Source organism: Gouania willdenowi, unplaced genomic scaffold, assembly GCF_900634775.1.
Source record: "Gouania willdenowi unplaced genomic scaffold, fGouWil2.1 scaffold_82_arrow_ctg1, whole genome shotgun sequence".
NCBI lineage: Eukaryota > Metazoa > Chordata > Actinopteri > Blenniiformes > Gobiesocidae > Gouania > Gouania willdenowi.
This window is the reverse complement of record NW_021145248.1, coordinates 329,600-351,073: the sequence shown is the minus strand read 5'-3', so window position 1 is coordinate 351,073 and position 21,474 is coordinate 329,600. Positions and strand designations below refer to the sequence as shown.

The following is a 21,474-nucleotide window of genomic DNA, read 5'->3' as shown; positions in this document are numbered from 1 at the left end:
AACCATTACATGTGTGCAGATGTCCATGTCACACCTACTGGGAGAGCACTGGGAACCATTAGATTGTACATGATCAATAAATCAACATCATACTGCATCATACTGTTGAGAAAAGGAAAAGTCTAAATGTCATATTCCATAAATCATCTTCTCCATGTGTGAGCTGTGTCAGTCTGTACGAAGAGCTGATGAAGAAACATCCCAGTGATGACGATGAGCTTGGATTCTGATGGAAAGCGAGTTGAAAGTTCAACAGTTTTTTGTATAAAGTTGAAACCAAAGCAGTCTGTGTAAACACTGCAGTGCTGGTGACGAACAGCTGGAACAGTCTGATTCTCCTCTGAAGCAAAACTCTGCAATCAAACACAAGACAATTCACAGTCATTAGTATAAAAGTCATCTTTATTTTTACATTAAACATGTTCAGATTCTTTCTGTGTAAATGAGAGGCTTTACTTACATTGACTGTTTTGGTGAATAGAAGTCTTTCTGTCCTGTGCTGATGTTTCCTCCTCAAGCAGCTGTGGATGCTGGTGCTCCTATCCTCCATCTTCATCATCCTCCTCCATCAGTGGATGCTGGCACTCCTGTCTGACATTTTACAGGCATTAGTTTAGCGTTACGTCTACATATTTTTTTTTTTTATTAAACGTGTAGTATTTTTGCTTACATTGTTTTGGTTAATAGAAGCCTTTCTGTCCTGTGCTGATGTTTCCTCCTCGGGATGCTGGTGCTCCTATCCTCCATCTTCATCATCATCCTCCTCCATCAGTGGATGCCGTTGTTCCAGTACAATATTTTACAGGCATTAGTATAAAGGCACCTCTATTTTTACATTAAACATTAGTTCAGTGTCTTTCTGTGCCAATGAGAGGCTTTACTTACATTAATTGTTTTGCTTTCTGCTGATGTGTCCTCCTCAGACAGCTGTGGATGCTGGTGCTCCTGTTTAACATTTTACAAGCATTATTATAAAGTCAAGTTTGTTTTCACAGTAAAAGTATGTTCAGTATTTTTGCTTACATTGTTTTAATTGATAAAGTCTCTTCCTGTCCTCACTTGCTGGGATTAAAAAGATTATCTCTCGTCCCTGGGGGGGCCGTTCTCGGTGCTGCTTCCGTTCCGGGTCCTTCTGGCCTGGGGTCCGACCCTGCTGGCTCTGGGCCCACCGGCGGGCGTCCGCCGGCTGCCCGTTCCGCGCGGCTCTGGCCGTCTGCTGGGCGGGGGCCTTGGCTCCTCTGCTGGGGTCTCGGGCGGGGGGCTCTCTGGGCCCTTCCCTCGGGGGGCTGGGTGCTTGGGTGTGGGTGGGTGGGGGGGGCTGGATGCTGGCGGGGGGCCTTGGGGTTGGGGTCGGTGGGGGGATGCGCTGGGTGCTCGGCTGCTTGGGGCTTCCTCGGATGTGTGTGTGGGGGGCGGTGGCTGCCTCTCGGCCTGGGATCTTGGGGGCATCTGGGGGGTTGCTCGGCCGCGGGGGGGTTGCCTGGGGCTCCCTGGCCTCCGCTCTTTCTGCTGGGCTGGCTGCATCTGCGGGCCCAGGGCAGTTCCTGGGCTTGCAGTAACGGTTTCTTTTTTTTTTGCACATATGCTATTCTTCTATTCTTCCCCACCTTTTCTATTTCCTGTCTTGAGTCTCTCCTCCCTGCTCCCTTTCCCCTCCCCTTCCCCCTCGACCTCCACTTAGGTGTAACACTGTTCTCCCTTTTTATATCCTCCCTATAATAAAAGATTTCTTACCCTTCCTTAGGGAGGGCTGGTGATGGTCATAATTAAGCAATAAAATAAATCAATGTATTATATAATAATAATAATAATAATAATAATAATAATAATAATAATAATAATAATAATAATAATAAAAATAATAAATTTTATTGACATAGCGCTTTTTCAGTGCTCAAAGATGTTTTACAGGGATAAAAAACGCAGTGCGTAAACAATAGGTAAAAATACTGAGGCATAGAATTAAGTAAAAAGACAATGTAATAAACAATAAATAGACTACAAGATAAAATGGCTACACATTAAAAGCAGTCCAGAATAAGTGGGTTTAGAGGGGTTTTCTGAAGGTGAAAAGGTCCATGCAGTCTCCAAGGTTTTGAGAGAGTGAGTTCCAGAGGATGGGGCGGCAATAGAAAAAGCTTGGTCTCTCCAGTTTGGGCGCCTGGTCCTGGAGGGAGGGGACAGGAGGTCAGCGACATAGGAGCGGAGGGAGCGAGATGAGGTATGGAGATGAAGCAGGGCAGTGAGGTAGAAGGGGGCCAGGTTATGGAGGGCTTTGAAAGTAATAAGTAAGACCTTGAATTGGATGCGCTGAGGGATAGGAAGCCAATGTAGATTTTTAAGAACAGGGGTGATGTGTTCACGGGAATGGGTGCGTGAGGAAGTGAGCAGTGGAGTTCTGAATGTATTGAAGTTTATTGAGAGTTTTGGATGGGAGGCCACAGAGGATGCTGTTGCAGTAATAGAGTCTGGAGGTGGTGAAAGTGTGAATGAAGGTTTCAGCAGCAGAAAAGAAAATTTAAGGGATGGGCAAAGACTTGCAATCCTCCTTTCTTTCCTCAAGCAGACTTCAATGACTGTTGTACAGTTTATCTGTCCGTCTCAGTTCCACCAATGAGTTATTTTCTATCGACATGGAGGCTGGTGCTGAAAGCCGAGTCTCTCTGAACCTGTGAGCCAGGGATCCCGCTTGTAGCTGCTGCTTTGAAAGTGGCTCACAAACCCTTTTCCCGGCTGGGACAGGTTAGCTAGCGCGGGGGTTGGACGACCTGCTCACAATATCAAGTTTTTCTTGAAAGGTCCGTCTTGAAAATGGCGTTGCATGTATATCAGCGACCAGGTCAATCTCTTCTCCTCCTTCAGCCATTGTGGGTTGAAAAAAACACTATTAACGTTTTATCTCGTTCAAGTCGCTCACGGGACACCAGCTTCCATTTGGTTAACGTCACTCTACTTTGCATAGCGCTGCCTCTCACTAGTGCGTATCCAATCAGAGGACGTGAAGGTCAGAACGTGTTACGTTCAACGTGATGCCTGCTAGCTGGCCCTGATGTCACCAACTCGAAATCTGATTGGTTATCACAATCTGTGTGTTTCAGTTCATTTAAGTGTACAGGCGCCCCCACTGTTAATTCTGAAGGCCTCGGGAAGATTTTGTGGAGCCTGGCAACACGTGACAGCTCAAATATGATTGGATGAAAGCTATTAGATAAATATACAATCCTGAAAGCAGCGCAACCAGGAGGAAGGCTATTAAAATGAAGTGAAAAGACTATGAGGGAGGGAGGTAAGTCACACGTGATGTTCTGAGAGTCACGTGACAATCTGTGAAAATTCAACATGGCGGCTCGCCGCCGAGACTAGTTTACCGATCCTGCTTACGTGCACATATTAACGATTTTTACCGTTAAATCAACGCCACCGACGAGAGCCGACCACGCGCCCCCCCACCAGCCAGAGTGGAGGACCTCGAGGATTTCATCGATAGATATTACGCTGAGTACGTGATGGAGACCGGACCGAAAGCCAGTACATCAGGTAAGTCGGCCAAGCGCCGAAAAAACGATTCGGCTACCGATACGTCAGACCTCGAGGTAGAGTCCCACACGGAACTCCTACAAACCATAATTAAGAGGCTGGATGTGCTCGATTTACTGCACCGAGACGTTCAGGAAATGAAAGCCAGCCTGGAATTTGCCTATCAACAAATCCAGGACTTACAAAAAGATAATCATGATATCCATTCGGCTTTATCTGCGGTGAGCTCCGAGGTAAAAGAGCTGAAAAATGAAAACAAGTCTCTTAAAGAGACTGTCCTGGATATCCAATCTCGCAGTATGAGAGACAATGTGATTTTCTCAGGCATCCCAGAAACCCCCAACGATGACCCAGATGCTCTGCTAAAAGACTTCATGTCGTCTGCGCTTAAAATCCCGGCAGAAACCGTGAAAAACATCACATTTCACCGTGTCCATCGCCTCGGACCACGTAGAGGTAACCGGCCACGTCCCATCATTGCCAAATTTGAGCACTTTCAACAGAAAATCCAGGTAAAAAGTAAAGGTAGGGAACTTAAAGGTACGCAATTCGGCATGAACGATCAATTCCCTCGGGAAATAAACGAACGTCGAAAAACCCTGTATCCTATCTTTAAGGAAAACCGACAGAAAGGCAAAAACTCCAAACTGGTTGTAGACAAGCTTTACATAGATGGCCAACTGTTTAGGGATTCAAACATCACCCCCTGGCTCTACTGAGAAAGACAAATCTAAAAATAATAATAAATAAATAAATTAAAAAAAAACAAAACAAAAAAACGCACACGTGATATGTGAGTTAACACTCAAAGGATAATTCTCCACTTAAGGTGAAGTTAAGGTGGCATTATTTTAAAGTTAAAATAAATATATGTGATGTACGTGTGTATGTATATGTTTGTGTGTGTGTGTGTGTATGTATATATCTATATATATAATTAAAAAAAAACAAAACAAAAAAAAAAAAATATATATATATATATAACAAAAAAAGGCAAATAAAACCAATAAATACATTTAAAAAAAAAAAAAAAAAAGTGTGTGTGTGTGTGTGTGTGCTTGCGTGCGTGTGTGTGTGTGTGTATATATAAAAATAGAGGGAAAAAAAAAATAAAATAAAATAATGATAATTCCAAAAAAAAAAAAAAAAAAAAAAAAAAAAAAAAAAAAAAAAAAAAAAAAATAATAATTAAAATAAATAAATACATAAAAATAATAACAACACCAAAAAAAAAAAAAAAAAAAAAAAAAAAACACGGATAGGTGTATATATGGACACGTGTGTGTGTGTATGTATGTATGTTTGTATGTATGCTACATATTAGCTTAGATTTTGGTAAACACTTTTCGGCACGTACTCTCTCACAGGACACTCTTTACCGTCATGTCAACTCTCTCTTCTCCCACCCCTCACTCTTTTTTTTCTTTCACATTCACTCAACACCCACAACACCCCCCACCTCCTACACCTCCTATAATTACCCCTTGCTCCTTTTACTCTTTTGATACTGGTTGTTGTTGTTATTGTTGTTGTTGTATGTTTGTGCTTTTCACTAACCTTTTTGATCCAGTCATTTACCACGTGGTGTTATCGCATGATAAGTGTGTCTCCTCTTCTTTTTTTCTTGCATCCAAGCCTTTTATAACACAGTTGTGCACAAATGACCACAGATTCTCAGATATGCTTACACCTGTATGGACTAACATTCACCTCATTCTATGTATCAGTTTACAGTAACTTCTTGGAATGTGCGTGGCATTCGCTCGCAGGCTAAAAAGATTAAGATATTTGACTATGTTTCAAGATTAAATGCAGACATTGTCTTCTTTCAAGAAACTCACTTACTTAAATCAGAAGAAAAATCCCTGACAGATTCAAATTTTAATAAAATATATAACTCATGTTTCAATTCCAGACAAAGAGGAGTCTCGGTTCTTCTCAACAAAAGGTTACCTGTTAACATAATCAGCTCCGTCATAGACCCAGAGGGTAGATATATTATTATCAAAGTAGTAATCTATAATAAATGTTTCACAATTCTAAACCTCTATGCCCCCAACAATGATGACCCTGATTTCTTCCATAGAATTTTCTCAGAGCTCTCAGACCTTTCTGCAGACTCATCTTTAATCATCGGAGGTGACTTCAATTTGGCGCTCAACACATCATTGGACAGATCTAGTAAGTGCTCAAATACAAAACCATCTCGATCTGCTAAAGTATTAATTGATTACATGGAAGATCTTGGAATAGGAGATGTATGGAGACTGAATAACCCAACTAAAAAAGAATATACCTTCTTCTCCCCCGCGCATAAATCCTTCTCCCGAATCGACTTTTTTCTTTCAAATAATTCCATCATACATAAGATGTCCTCTAAAATACATCCTATAATTATTAGCGATCATGCCCCAATATCCCTCACCCTGCAGTGTGACTCTAATCAGAAAGTATCCTCTCTATGGCGCTTTAACACCTCATTACTTAATGACAGTGAATTTGAAAAAATAATAAGAAAAGAATGGGAGGACTTTCTATTGACAAACGACTCCCCGGAAATATCACCGTCCTTACTCTGGGAAACTGGCAAGGCTGTCATTAGAGGGAAGATTATATCATACTCTTCTTTTAAGAAAAAACAGGAACAGATAGCAGAAAAAACACTTGAAGAAAAAATTAAGAAACTTACGGAAGAATACGCAGCTAACCCATCTGAACTTTTATGGGAAAAACTTCAAAATACAAAACTTAATCTGGATATCATCTTATCTAAAAAAACCGACTTCATTTTGCAACAATTACGATACAAAAACTTTGATTACAATAATAAATCAGGCAAATACTTAGCAAACCAGCTTAAACACAATAAAGAAAATTCCTTTATAGCAACAATTTCTAATAACTCAGGTCAAACTTTAAACTTACCTCAGGACATTAATAAAATTTTTCGTGATTATTATCAAAACTTATACTCATCAAATTTAAACCCTGACACTGAAGATATTAAAACCTTTCTTAATAAACTAAACCTACCACAGCTCACTATAGATCAGAAAACCACCTTAGACTCACCATTAACCTTACAAGAATTACAAAATGCTTTAGACAGCATGTCAACAGGCAAAGCACCAGGTCCAGATGGGTTCCCTGCTGAATTCCTAAAACATTTCTGGTCAATGCTGGCTCCACTATTTTTCAGAGTAGTAACAGAGATCAAAAATAAAGGTTATGTAGGAGGTCACATGAATACAGCGAACATTAAATTGTTACTTAAACCAGACAAGAACCCCATGTTACCCTCAAGCTATCGTCCCATCTCACTTATTAACACAGACTTAAAAATTATTTCCAAAGCACTCACATCCAGGTTAGAGAAAGTAGTACAGTCAATTATACACCAAGACCAGACAGGATTTATTAAAAATAGACACTCCACAGACAATGTGAGAAGACTGTTTAATGTGATCAACATGGCACAGAACTCTAAAAAGAAAAAAATAATCTTATCACTCGATGCAGAAAAAGCATTTGATAGAGTAAACTGGTCATTCCTCCTAACTGTCCTTGGCAAATTTGGCTTCGGAGAATCATTCATACAATGGATCTCCACCCTGTACAATAAACCTAAGGCCTCAGTAACCACAAACCAAATAACATCCCAAAGCTTCACACTGCAGAGGGGAACCAGACAAGGCTGCCCACTCTCACCTTTGCTTTTTGCAATATTCGTTGAACCTCTCGCAGCAGCTGTACGTCAGAACTCTGTTATTAAAGGAATCCACTCATCCATCTCAGAACACAAAATTAATCTTTACGCGGATGACATCTTACTCTATTTGGAAGAACCGCAATCCTCTTTAGAGGAAGTATTTAATCTAATAAACAGCTTCTCTAAATTATCAGACTATTCCATTAACTGGACAAAATCATCAATCCTCCCTTTGACAAAAAACTCATGGAATCCTGCAAACCAAAATCCACAACACCCCTCCACCACAAATACAATTAAATATCTAGGCTTAAATATATCACCAAACTTAAATGAATTAATTAAACTAAATCATGATCCGATGTTGGACAAAGTCACAGAAGATCTGCGGAGATGGAACAATCTCCCCATCTCACTACTTGGCAGGATAGCTTCAGTTAAAATGAAAATCTTACCTAAAATAAACTACCTGTTCTCAATGATACCACTGAAACCACCAAAACAATGGTTTCAAAGATTAGATTCTGCAACTACAAAATTCTATACTAGAAATAAAAAACCTAAAATAAGCCTTTCAACCCTTCAAAAAAACAAAGACGAGGGTGGTTTAGAAGCCCCTAATTTCATGCATTATTACTTAGCAAACCAAATATTATATTTAACAGAGTGGCTAAAACCAAAAGAATACTACAACACCTGGCTAGAAATAGAACAGTTAGACTGCAAACACATTAAACTCTCTGATCTCCCTTTTATCACTGCGACCCTCAAACATCACAACTGCTTTAAAAACCCACTAATTGCCTCCACACTGACTGCATGGTGGAAAGCCCTGGACATCACAAATGTCCAATTAAAAATTAGTATACTGTCTCCAATCTGGCACAACCCTGACTTTAAAAATAAAAAAACACCACTCTATCTGAAAACATGGGAAGAGAGTGGAATCACTCATCTCCAAGACCTTTTTGAAAATGACAAGATCAGGCCATATAACAATCTAACCCAAGCATTCGATATAAATAAAAGTAACTTTCTACAGTACTTACAAGTAACAGAGACAATAAAGAAAAATACTCCACTAGACTTAACTACTTTACAACCTCCAGAACTGGCTATATATATGAAAAAAATCTCAACAAAATCAAAAAAACTCTCAAAAATATACAGAGCGCTCTCGAACACTAACTGTAATTACTTACCAATCGCGAAGTGGGAGGCCGAACTCTCAATCACCCCGAGCACTGATTTCTGGACAGAAATTTGTTGTAATACTTTTAAGATGACAAAAAACACAAACCTTCAGCTAATTCAATACAAGGTCCTCCACAGATCCCACACTACCCAACAGAAAATGCATAAAATGGGCTTCTTAGCAACAGACATCTGCTCTCAGTGCACCCAGAATACAGCGGATTCCTATCTACATGCCTTATGGCTTTGCTCCCCAGTTCAACACTTTTGGATTCTAATCACTGAAAAACTGTCCTCCATTTTGGACTGCAGGATTCCTTTATCTCCAAATCTTTGTTTGATTGGAGACCTGACAATGCTTCAACTTCCAGCAAACCAATCACAATCAATCCTTGCGGCACTAGCCATAGCAAAAAAAACAATATTACTAAATTGGAAAGACAAAAAATCCTTAAACATAAACCAATGGCAAAATCTCCTCACAGAATTTATTTCCATGGAAAAGATGTCTGCTCTCAGAAAACAAAAAAAAATAACGTGCTTTGAGGAGCGTTGGACTCCTTTTTTAATTGCATTAAATCTAAATTTTTAAAACCCTGATGATCTAGCCTGCAAGCGACTGCCAGCACCACTCTTTACTAACGCACTAGCCCAACTGTAAGCTTGGGCCACCTTGGGCCTCTGGGGTGGTCTTGGCCGGGGTGGCTGGGGTGGGTTGCCGGGGTCTCTTGTTGCCTCGACACGGGTGTGCATTCCTTCTGGGTGTTCACGAGGTCCCGGGGCTGTTTGATTTGGCGCTGTTGCCCCTCGCGTGCACATCTGGTTGGTCTCTGGGGCTGGGGCCCTGCGTGCTCCCCTGCCGCTCCTTCCCCTTGCTCCCTGTCCCCCTGTCTCGTCCTCCCCCCCCCTCCTCCTTTGCTCTTGCGCCCGCCATCCTGTTGGGTTGGGTTTGGGGGGCTCCCGTTGGCCTGGGGCGCTGGTGGGGGGGCTGTGGCTCCCGCCTGGGGGACGGGCGGTGCCGTGCCGGGTGGGTTGGCTGGGGGGTGGTCTCGTTGGGGGGCCTGGGGTGGTGGGGTCCTTGGCTCCGGTCCGGGGGGATCCGGGGTGGGGGTGGCTTTGGGGGTGGCTGCTGCCCGGGGTCGGCGATTGCCTCCTGGGTCGCTGGGTGGCGGGGTGTGGCTGTGGGTTGCTCCGTCGGCCCTTGCGGGTCCTAGGCTTGGCTCCCTGGGGCGCGCCTTTGCCAGGGATGTCGCTTGCGCGGCGAGCCAGGCGGGGCCCCCTCCGGGGCTTTTTGTTTGACCGCAATGGCCGGGGTGTGGCCGTTACGGCTAGAGGGGTGGGGTGGGGGGTGCTATGGGGTCTCCCCGGGGGTCGTATTGGGTGGGTGTGCGGGGGCGCGGCGCGTGGTTCTTGGCCTGGTGGATCCTTGTCGGGATTGGCTGGTCTGCTGGCTGGGTGCACCGGGCGCCGTGGGCGCGATTCCGGGGCGGGGGTGCCCCGGGGGCGGATCCTTGGTCTACGTTTCCGGGGGAGTGCTCTCCTGCCATCTGCCCGGGGACCGGCCGCGGCTCGTGGCGGCGCTGCGCAGCCTTGGGCGGGGCGGGGCTGGTGGCCTCGGGCCCGCTGTCGTCCGGGGTGGGCTGGCGTCGGGGGGGTGTCTCGTGCCGGTGCGTGGGTCGTCGGGGATCGCCTCCGTGGGGGGGGGGGGGGCTCCATTGGCGCCGTTGGTGTGGGGGGGCGGTTCCGGGCTGGGGGTGCTTCGGTACTCCGGCTTGCCGGTCCGTGGCTGGCGGGATGGCCCTGCTTGGCGGTGGATGGCGTCCTCTCTAGTCGGGGGGGCCGGGGCCGCCTCCCGGTGGAGAGTGTTGTATCGTGGCGCCGGGTGGGCCTGTGCTGGCCCTGGTGCGGGCGCGGGCCTCCCCCTGCTCGGCCGCTCCCCTTGGCGGCGGGGTGGCGTTGCTCCGGGCCGGCGTGCGGCGGGGGTCGCCCCCTGGGGCGCCGGGGGATGGGGTTGGTGCCTGGCTGTGCCCGGGGGTGGGGGTTGTCGCCGTGCTCCGCGGGGCCGGCGCGGTCTGGGGGGTGCCGTGGGGGGGGGTCTCTGGCTGTGCTGCTCCGGGGCCCACAGTGCCACTTGCCCGTCTGCGCCATCTACCCTCTCGCGTGGCCCGCCATGCGGACGGGCCCGGCTCACACCGGACAGGCCTCCTACATGTTCACTTCACCACACTCCCAGCTGGTCTGGCTCACTCACAAAATGCACCACACACCCATACCCAACCCTTGGGGGGCTGGATGGTGGGGCTGGGGGTGGAGGGGGCCGCCACCTGTGTTACTATGTAGTGGCGTGGGGGCGGCACTCCCACCCTAGTTGCCCTACTAATCCCTCCAATTTTAATCACATCTCAACATGCCACCCCCCGGAGGGTGTATTATCACTTACACCCTCCGGCCTATTACACCACATACACATAAATCCACAGAGGCTGGATGGGGAGCACCGCTCCCCTCCATCCCCCTTCTTTTAATCACACCCCATACATTCACCAAACACACACATTCACACAGGGGATCGGGAAGTGCCTCTCCATTGGGGAATGGAGAGGCACCATAACAGGGTGGTGGGTTGGTACACACATTTGGGCCTCTCCGGTGGGGGCCTGGCCCCTCTGTTGGTGGCTGGGCCACTGCATAGAGTAAAAATACATCACGATGGTGCGGTCGGGCGTGGCGGTGGGTCTCGGAGGGGCTTTGCCGGGGTCTCTCCTTGCGGGGTCTTTCCGGGCGGTGTCGGCCTGGTGGGGCGCGGGGGTGCCTCTCCCCCTTGGGTGTGGCTTGGTGCTTGTTTCGTCTCCTGGTGGCCTTGGGGGCGGGCCCCGCGGTGTGCGGGCCCGGGGCGGCCTGCCTCGCCGGTTTGGGGGGTGGGTGTGCTGGGGGGGTGCTGGTGTCCTCACCGGGTTGGGGCGGGGTTGTTTGGCGCCTCGGGATGATGCTGTTTACTGGGGGGGCGGCGCTAGCTGTTCCGGTGGTTGAGGTTGCTTTCGGCCGCCTGGTGGGTACGTCCTGCCATCTGCGGACTGGTGGGTGGGTCCGGGGCATCTTTGGCTGGGGCTGCTGTCCCTTACTTGATGTGTGCCGTTGGGGTGCCTCCGTCCCCGCGGTGGGGGTCGCCGGTTGCTCGCGGGCCGGCGGGGGGCGCTGCCCCGTGGCTTGCGCCGTCCGGGGGACGGCGGGCCCTGGGCTGCTGGCCTTGTGCCGTCTGGGGCTGTGCGGTTCTGCTGGGCTGTGGCCGGGTCCTGGGCCGGGGTGGGGGGCGCGTCCCGGGGGGCTTGGCCCGGGGGCTTGCCCTTGGGGGGTCCTGTTCCCGGGGGGTGCTCCTGGGGCCCGGGGTGCTTGGCCTGCTGGCCGGGCCGGTCGTGGCGGGGGTCTTTCGGGGCGGGTGGCGCGTGCCGCGCCCTTGCGTACCTACTGGTACGGCCCCTGCTTGGGCAGTGCCCCGTGAGGCAGGGTGTCGGGGCCCGAACAGGGGGCCACATCCCGGCGGGGCGGTCTGGCTTGGCCCTTGGGGGGGGCCCTGGCTTTAAAAAAAACTGAAGCTCGTGGCGCGGGCGGCATCAGCAGGGGGTGATCTGGGGCACCATGGGGGGCTAGGTTGGGGTGCCTGGGGGCCGGCGGGGGGACTCCCAGCGGCCCCCTGGTGCCTTATGCGGCTTGGGGTGTGGTCGTCCTCCCTGGGCGGGCTGCTCCTGGTGCTGCATCCATTCCGGGTCCTTCTGGCCTGGGGTCGGGCCCCTGCTGGCTCTGGGCTCGCCGGCGGGTGCCCGCCGGCTGCCCGTTCGGCGCGGCTCTGGTCGTCTGCTGGGCGTGGGCTTCGGTTCCTCCGCTGGGGCCTCGGGCAGGGAGTTCTCTGGGCCCTCCCCTCGGGGGGTTGGGCGCGGGGGTGTGTGTGGGGGGGGGGGGGGGTCGGTGGGGTGGGGGGTCTGGGGGTTGGGGGTGGGATCGGTGGCGTGGTGCGCTGGGTCCTTGGCTCCTTGGGGCTTTCTCGGGTGTGTATGGGGGGGGCGATGGCTGCCTCTCGGCTTGGGACCTTGGGGGCGTGCGGGGGGCTGCTTGGCCGTGGGGTGGTCGCCGGGGGCCCTTAGGCTGCCCGCTCTCGCTGCTGGCCTGACTGCTTCTTCGGGCCCGGGGGCGGCTCGTGGGTTTTGCAGTGGCGGTTCTTGGAAATACATTTGTCATGTATGCACTGGCCTTGGGCTGTGGGATAACACTCATACTGGGCTCAACCTTAGACACCTTGCACCTTGTTCCCAAATACCTGTTTTATGGAATTTCCACTCACCTCTTCCTCTGTTCACAGCCACCACTATTATTCCTAAACCGCACACTGGTCACCAAACTGCACAATATACACAACCACAATTTCACATCGCATCACTTGGAACCTAACAACTATTCCCCACTCATTCCATATCCTATCTTGTATCCCTCTTCCCTGTTAACTTCCCCACCCCCCTCCAACCCCTCACCTTGGTGTAAACACTGCCCTCTCTTTTTTTTACATCCTCCCTTTAATAAAGTATTTCTTACCCTTCCCTAGGGAGGGCTGGTGATGGTCACAATTATGCAATGAAATAAATAAATTTATTTAATTGCAATAATAAAATATGCATTGCTGTTAAAAGATTGCACTTCTTGTAGTGTTAACCTTCGACAGCATGTGCAGACAAGGTAAAAAAAAAAAAAAAGAAAAAAAAAAAAAAAAAAAAAAAAAAAAAAAAAAAAAAAAAAAAAAAAAAAAAAAAAAGACTATGAGGAATAATTTATTACATATTTATGAAAAAAATATATTAAAATTAAATGTATTTTCTGATTATGTTTAGGCCAGCAGAGAAGGCCTTGCTGGCCCTGACGGCCCACCACTGAGTTATAAAACACACCTTTTAAAAATGCGTGTTTTCTCCTAATTATGAAATCAATATAAAAAATCTGGTGGTACGTATATGGAACATATACTGTATGTATAATCCTTATATATCTAAATCCATAGCAGACTAACTTTTGGCAACAAGTAAAATTAAATACTCTCCAGACATCCTGGTCTTTTCATTTGAAATTGTGTTCTTACTTTGTTTGCATAAGAATGTACTCTTAAAAGTATTTCATCAATAATAATAATTATTGTAAAACTTGCAAGAGAAAATGAGGGAGATTAGTTTATATACTAAAGTAGCAATAAATGCTGTTATATTGGCCTTTTTATCAGTAGTTATAGTTACTAAAAACTGCAAAAAGCAGTAGGTGATATATTTTGTGCATTACATCCTAATGAGTTTACTCATTACATTTACAGCTCATAGTGAATATTCACAGCACAGTTAAAAATAGAAAACGGTGGTTTATTCGAGGACCTTGTGAGGTCATATCAGACTTTATGTCTATGTTATAGACTTATTTTTTTGTTGGGGACGCCTAAGTCCACTCTCCCCTAGGGCACCAAATGACACTCGAGGCGACCCTACTAACTATTATCTCTTCAGTATCTTCATTGAAATAGTTTTCTTTGTTGTGAAGTTCTCGCTGTTGCTGTTTAAGTGGTAACTCGGTGCAAATTCGAAGTGACGTATAACTGTTGTCGAGCATGCGCAGGCCGACTCCTGCCCTGGCTATGGGTAACCATGGTAACAAAAGCTGCTAGGTAAAGGCTACATTGAGAAAAGTGGTTTATTAAAGCTGCAGTTTAAATACAGCAGACTTTCTTCATCTTGTTTAAATTAGGTTTTTGTAGAAGTCTACCTAGCTGAAGCTGTGAGGCTATACCTACTACTGACCTCCGTCACAATATCTGGTAGAAACTCGTTACTGGAAAACTAATTTTTTTAATAACCGAGTGCACTGGAAATGCATTAACAATGGAAGTCAGTGACTAAAAGTTTGAGTTGGGGCTACAAAAAAAAATAAAAATAAAAAAATAAATAAAAAAATAAGGAAAACATTTGTTTCCAGGAGCCAATGATTGAGGTTAAGAATGAAAACTAAAAGACAAGGGCATCGACAAGAAAATTAAATATAAAGTATTGGAAAATATGACAAGAACTGTTGATGATCTAATAGAGTGTATTACTATTTAAATTATTATAGAAAACAGTACAAGAATATGGGTCAGTTATGTATACAGAGCACCTGGTTTCAGTGTTTGTTGGGTCTAGTCAGAAGGTCACATTCATCTGTGGGGATATCAATATAGACCTGCTTAATTCAACAAAACATTTGAGCACAAGGAACATTTTTGCATCAATGTCAAGTATGAGTCTGTATTAGGGCTGGGCAATATGGCCTTTAAAAAAATGTATATATATCTCAATATTTTCAAGCTATATCACGATATACAATATATATCTCAATATTTTTCCCTTGCCTTGAGATGATGCTTTGAAGCATACAATCAAACCAGAATGGCATTACTCAATATATATTGATGTTTTCTCTGTGATGTAATTGTAGTTTTTCCTAACTATTATAGCATAGCGTACCTGTTAGTTTCTTTTTTTCAGAGTCAAAATCAGACGTTTTGAAACTTTTTGGCCTAAAAAAAGTTGATTTGACCCAGTATATTTAATATAAGGATGTATAATTATAGGGCCTAAAGTAACAATAACATAATATGTCACATTAAAAGCACAGAATAGGAAGAATAGGAATGGGAAGTTAAATCAAGCATATGTCTATCAATTATCTTATATGTGTACTCTCCTATAGATTTATATTGTCAAGTATCTGATTATTAGTTGGATATGGTACATGCTGAAGCAATTGGAAATGTAATGTCTATCAACAAAATAAAATATGGAGTGCAGGGCTGCCAAGTTTCAGAAAATGACAAGAGTGAGACTTTAGTGACATGATGCGTTCTGTCCTTTTTTAACATGGCTTTGGCCTGTTTTAACGTTGATTTCTACCTTAACTGGGACTGTGATCAGGACCAGGAGGATTTAAAGAGTGTGACCCATTTTTGAGTCTTTTATTGTGAAGGAACAAAGTTTATCTTTCACGGCTGAATGTTTTTCTTTAATTCAACGACAATAAACACACAAAAACACACATTTCACACATTGTTTTACTTTATGAAAACATGAATGTTGTAAAAGAAACATTTGTGATAGAAATCAAACATGTGAAAGTATCTGAGCTTCATATTCTGCTGTGATCACTACAGCCACCAGAGGGCAGCAGATACCAGCACTCTGTGAAACCATCCAATATATTGATTTATTGATTGATTTAAGGTTATTCATTATCAGTGACAGATACAATGAACAAACATAGCTGAAAACATGCAAGTATCATAGTGTTTGTAGCTAAAGCTAGTTTTTATCACTAGAATAACTTTATTAAGAATAAAATAATAATAAAGCCAACGGTTAAAAAGGAAACAAGTGAAATGTGCAATCAGGACAATAAAAACACATCAATGACGTTTCCATCAGTTTGATGTTATAAATAAACCAAAAGAACATTAAAAAATGAAATAAATACATAAAATCAGGAATTAGATATGCTTTTATTCTAAATAGTTGTCTATAATCTAAATTATATATACACATGTTTTTACAGGTTGAATGTGAACTGCATTTAAAAACCAACAAAATCTACAAAAGCTCAAATAGTGAAAACAAAAAACCACCATGAACTAGAAAATATGACAAACAGCAGCAGCAGCAGCAGCAGCACTGAGGCTCATCCTCCAGGCCCAGGTTCAAGCCATCCACCAGGCCTCAGGCTCCAGACATCCACCAGGCTCCAGCCATCCACCAGGCTCCAGCCATCCACCAGGCTCCAGCCATCCACCAGGCTCCAGCCATCCACAGATTTGAAAACAAGGCCTGCTCCAGCTCCTTGTGAGCTAGCCTGAATCTTCTGCAATACTTCAAACATCATCAAAATGCCACGAAAAGGTGAGGATGACTCTGTTACATTGTTTATGGTTCATGAGCTACTTGAACAACAAAAGACATTTTTATAAAGAACTTCTTGATCAGCAAGAGAAGAGCTTCAGATCATGTGTTCAAGTGATTGTGGACTCCATGTTTACTCGCATGGATAATTTATTCAAAGTAGTGTTGTATCGTTCGTGAACGATTCGTTCAAAATGAACTAATCTTTTATATGACTCGGGAGTAACGAGTCTTCTCAGGGAGCGATTCGTTCATTTTCATGCAGTACCTTCTCTCGCCACATGGCAGCAGCTGCATGAGCTCAGTCAGCAGCAGACAGGAAACAGAAATGATTCGTTCACCACTCACTCAGCTGGATCCATTCTCAGGTCCCAGTTCTTTAGTCACGTGACAGACAGGCTGTCTGTGAGCAGCAAGCACTGCAGTTCGTTCGGTTCGTTCACGATTCGTTCATACGGATCATGACGGATTGCTCTTTCGTTCATTCGTCACGTGACAGCTGTGGCTCAGACAGCTACGGGGCTGGGGGGCTGTTGACTGAGAGCTGAACAAGGAAATGATTGATGTCTGATATCTACAGTTTATTTGTCATGTGACACCCGATATAGATTATTTATTCACGAAATCATAATTATAGTGGTCTTCAGTCCTTGTTGTGTTATTGTATAGCCTATATAATGAATGTGTTTGTAAATAAATACTTTCGAAAATTATATCAACGTGTTAACTTTGTGTTATTTGCCACACAATAGTAAAATACCACAATACGTTATTCATTCATGAAATCATAACTAATCAGCGGTCTCCGGTTCTTTTAACCTTTTTTATTTGAATAATATAATTTTAATTACGTTAAACATCTAGGCTGCACTTAATAGCTCCGGTTACCCACTCTGCTTTTGCTCATGTTCAAAACTTTCTGCACACGTCTGTGTTCTGTGACATGTCCGGAGAAAAAGTCACAATTTCATGAGATTTTTTTATTTTTTATATAAGTCTACCTGCGCTATATTAATCTGTGTATTGCTCTGCTCGTCTGCTGCTGCAGTATCGCTGTCAGTCTGATAGCCTACATAACGGGTTTGCATCGGATGAGAAAAGGAGGTGGAAACGCACCACAAATTCTCACTAAATGTTAACTTTAGAGCCTCTGATCAGCAGCTCACATAGCCCAAATTTGCATACTGGTTTAAGAGCACTTGAGAGCATAATTAGTCGTACACACTTTCACACAGCGCAACAGGGGGTTCACTCGGTTATAGTCACGGCACATGCCGGTGTCGCATCCACTCCCACTGTGCGAAACTAATTCACGTCACAAGTTGGCGTAATTATTTATACATTTTTCTACTACCTGAGCTAAATGGGGTTTGGCATGAAATTGTGTGCAAAGTGGCAATTGTTTGACTCTAATGATATAGCTTTTTTCACCTCGTCACATTTTAATGTCGCACAGAGTGAACTACTAGGAGTGACGTGATTCTGGGCCACAAATTGAGCGCTACTGTCATTCAAGGCTCCATGATGGGCAGTTACCCATCCCCCCACCCATCACCTACATTTACATTAAGTGCCAGGTAAAATCAGAACACAAACAACAGGGGTCTGAGCAGGTCAGAAAAATGAGTGGAAGGAAAAGGAGTGACATTTGGAACCATTTCAGTGAGGTTTCAGCCACTAAATCCAAATGCAATATTTGCAAAAGGATTTTATCAACCCAAGGAGGAAGCACTTCAAATTTGAGAAGACACCTTAAAACGGCACATCCAACTGTGCAGTTAGCACAAGTGAGGGGGGAGAGTGACGATGGAGCCACTGCAGCAGCTGCAAATATCTCCACCAGTAGCACTTTATCTGGACCTCAAATCACTGCTGCTGCAACACTGGCTACAGCTTCTGCAATATCCAGTACACCAGCAGCACCCACCACCACCACCCAAACAGCAGTTAGACCACGGAGGCCACAACAAACACATATGGGCACTTACATTACAAGGCCAATGGATCCACTCAGGCAGAGCAAACTGGATGAAGCACTGGTTAAAATGATAGCTTCTGACTATCAACCATTCTCCATCGTTGAGGACAAAGGCTTCAAAGAATTCACAAAGACCCTGGACCCTTCATACACTCTGCCAAGCAGGAAAACACTTTCTCAAACTCTACTGCCAAAGATGTATGGAAAGATAAGAGCTGAGTTGTTGGAGAAAATCAAGAATGCTCCTGCTGTATGCCTCACAACTGACTGCTGGACATCTGTAACAACCACAAGCTACATGTCTGTGACCTGCCACTATGTACAGGATTTTGCAATGACATCCCATCTCCTGGACTGTTTTGTCTTGACAGACAGACACACTTCTGCTCACCTGGCAAGTGAGTTGAAGAGAGTTGCAGATGAATGGGGTGTCAGTGACAAAGTTGTAGCTTGTGTCACAGACAATGCCAGCAACATTGTGGCAGCCCTGAGAGACCACCTGCACTGGGACCACATACCATGCTTTGCTCATGTTTTAAATCTTGTTGTGAGAGCTGCACTTAGAGAGGTTCAGGGTACAGTTCATAAAATAAAAGCTGTGGTGGAATACTTCCACAGAAGCACAGTTGCTTCAGACAAGCTGAAGGCCACACAGCAACAGATGGGCCAGGAGCAGCTGCGCTTGAAGCAGGATGTGGTTACAAGGTGGAATTCCACATTTTATATGGTGAAAAGGTTCATTGATGTCAAGGATCCAGTCATCTCCACCCTGGCACTTATCAATGCACCCCTATCCACACTGTCCACAGAGGAATGGGAAATTGCTCAGGAAACAGCGGACATCCTCAAACCTTTTGAGGAGGTCACCGTTGAAGTGAGCGCTGAGAGGTATGTAGTTAAAGTAATTCATTTATATTAAACTAACTCACTTTTAATAAGCACAAACTTCATATTTAAAAATATATATATAGTTAGTGATGGATTTTAACTGTATCCTTACTGTTAACAAAGACACATGACATTGATCTGTGATAGTACACTGTTATAACTGCTTTTGAGAACAAAATATGAATAATTGAACTCTGTCTGTAGGTTTGTGACTGCCTCCAAAGTGATTCTGATGGCAAGAGGTCTTCAGAGGATTGTTGCTCGCCATCAAAGAAGCCCGTCAGTCCATGAACCTATTAAAAAACTGGTGGACAGCCTGATGTCTGAAATGCAGAAGAGGTTCAGCAAGGTGGAGCACATTGAGAAGCTTGCTGATGCAACTTGTTTGGACCCAAGGTTCAAAAAGCAAGCTTTTGTTAACAGCAAGGCTGCAGAGGACACTGTGAAGAGAATCACAGCTGCTGCAGCACACAACCACCCCAGTCACAGTGAGGAGGAGGAGTCTCAAAATCCCTCTGTGGCTGCCAGCACAGGGGCCATGTTTTGGGAAGACTTCGATGAGAGGGTTGCAAGCACCAGGGCTTCCACTTCCTCAGATTCTGCCACATCGAGCACCTCAACTGCTGCCATGATGGAGATGCGGGCCTACTTGGCAGAGCCACTCCTATCCCGCTCATCAGATCCTCTGGCATGGTGGAGGATGTGCTCGCCCGTATTCAAAACTCTGTGTGAGGTGATGAAAACTAGACTGTGCATTGTGGCCACATCTGTGCCCTCTGAGAGAGTTTTCTCAAAGACTGGGCAGATAATCACAGACAGACGGAACAGGCTCAGCCCCTCCAAGGTCCGCCAGCTTGTGTTTCTAAATGCCAACTTGCCTTAAAGCTGGCCTTTAATATACATGTGTCACTTTTAATTGTGCAATATTGTTGGTTTGGTTTGGTTTGGTTTTTATTTAATTTTATTCTTATTTAACTTTTTCTATTTAACTTTATTTATGTCTCTTAGATGTGTATAGTGTTGTGTATGTAATATACATGTGTCACTTTTAATTGTGCAATATTGTTGGTTTGGTTTGGTTTTTATTTAATTTTATTCTTATTTAACTTTTTCTATTTAACTTTATGTCTCTTACTCTTAGATGTGTATGTTGTGTATATAATACACATGTGTCACTTTTAATTGTGCAATATTGTTGGTTTGGTTTTTATTTAATTTTATTCTTTAACTTTTTCTATTTAACTTTATTTTTGTCTCTTAGATGTGTGTAGTGTTGTGTATATAATGTAAAGTGTGTTTTATATATAAGTCTCTTTAAAAATAAATATTTTCGAAAATTATATCAGCATATTTATTGTGTTATACTCTGCCACAAAATAATCAAACATAACAATGATAACAACAAACACAATAAAAATAACAATAATAGTAATAATAATAATGTCACTTTTTGGACACAATAAATGCACCATGTAAACATAGGCAACTCATCAACTATTATTTTTTGTTTTAATTGTATCATTAATTGTCAAAATTAGTTTTACATTCGCTGTCCTCTCCCCAGCTGTCATGTGATCGACTGCTCAGCCGAAAGGGTCTCTGTCTGCTCAGGCTGTGGAGCAGAGCAGTACTTGTTCTCGTTCATCCAACTCGTTCATTTGTCACGAGTCTGACTCGCGGGCTGACCGGGTCTTTCTCGTTCATCGTTCACAGCTCAGTACTTCGTTCTCGTTCGTCCAACTGGTTCCTTTGTCACATGACTCGCGGGCTGACCGGGTCTTTCTCGTTCATCGTTCATCGGTTCACAGCTCTGGCTCAGGCTGAGCTCTGCGCCAGCAGCATTACTTCTCTCTGATTGGTCTGTTTTCACTGTCACGTGACAGTTACCCAGACTGCCGTGCTGTTAAACAATGATAACAGAGAGGATACAGGACACAAGTTACATTATTGTGGTGTGTGTTAGCTTTCCTGGGTTTTCAAATGGCTTGAATAGCTTATGGCATTTTGTGTGTTATACTTTGTCACCTGAAGCAAACCATCTTGTCTACAGTATTTATAGTTGGAGAAAACACGTCGGCGGTATGAGTTCTGCATTGTGCAGGCTTCAGCGCCATCTGCTGTACAAATGAACGAAATGATTCGTTCGGGACTCGTTCAATTTAATGTTCGAGAGTTAAAGAATCGAATCAGAGGAAAGAACCGGTTTTCCCATCACTAAC

At 44.7% G+C, this 21,474-nt stretch overlaps 2 protein-coding genes and 1 long non-coding RNA gene across 3 annotated transcripts in view; 2 read left to right on the top strand and 1 right to left on the bottom strand.

The window, feature by feature from the left end:
- Nucleotides 1-21,474, top strand: part of LOC114460870 (cilia- and flagella-associated protein 44-like) — a 228,515-nt gene that overhangs the window by 96,106 nt on the left and 110,935 nt on the right.
- LOC114460869 (zinc finger BED domain-containing protein 4-like) lies at nucleotides 16,560-20,517 on the top strand. Its single transcript, XM_028442744.1, has 2 exons — nucleotides 16,560-19,255; nucleotides 19,460-20,517. Exons 1-2 carry the CDS (start codon nucleotides 18,012-18,014, stop codon nucleotides 20,136-20,138), a joined length of 1,923 nt encoding a protein of 640 aa, XP_028298545.1. The 5' UTR covers nucleotides 16,560-18,011; the 3' UTR covers nucleotides 20,139-20,517.
- LOC114460877 (uncharacterized) lies at nucleotides 20,763-21,465 on the bottom strand. Its single transcript, XR_003673773.1, has 2 exons — nucleotides 21,281-21,465; nucleotides 20,763-21,155 (listed from the first exon to the last, which is right to left on the bottom strand). It is a non-coding gene; the product is annotated as an uncharacterized LOC114460877 (long non-coding RNA).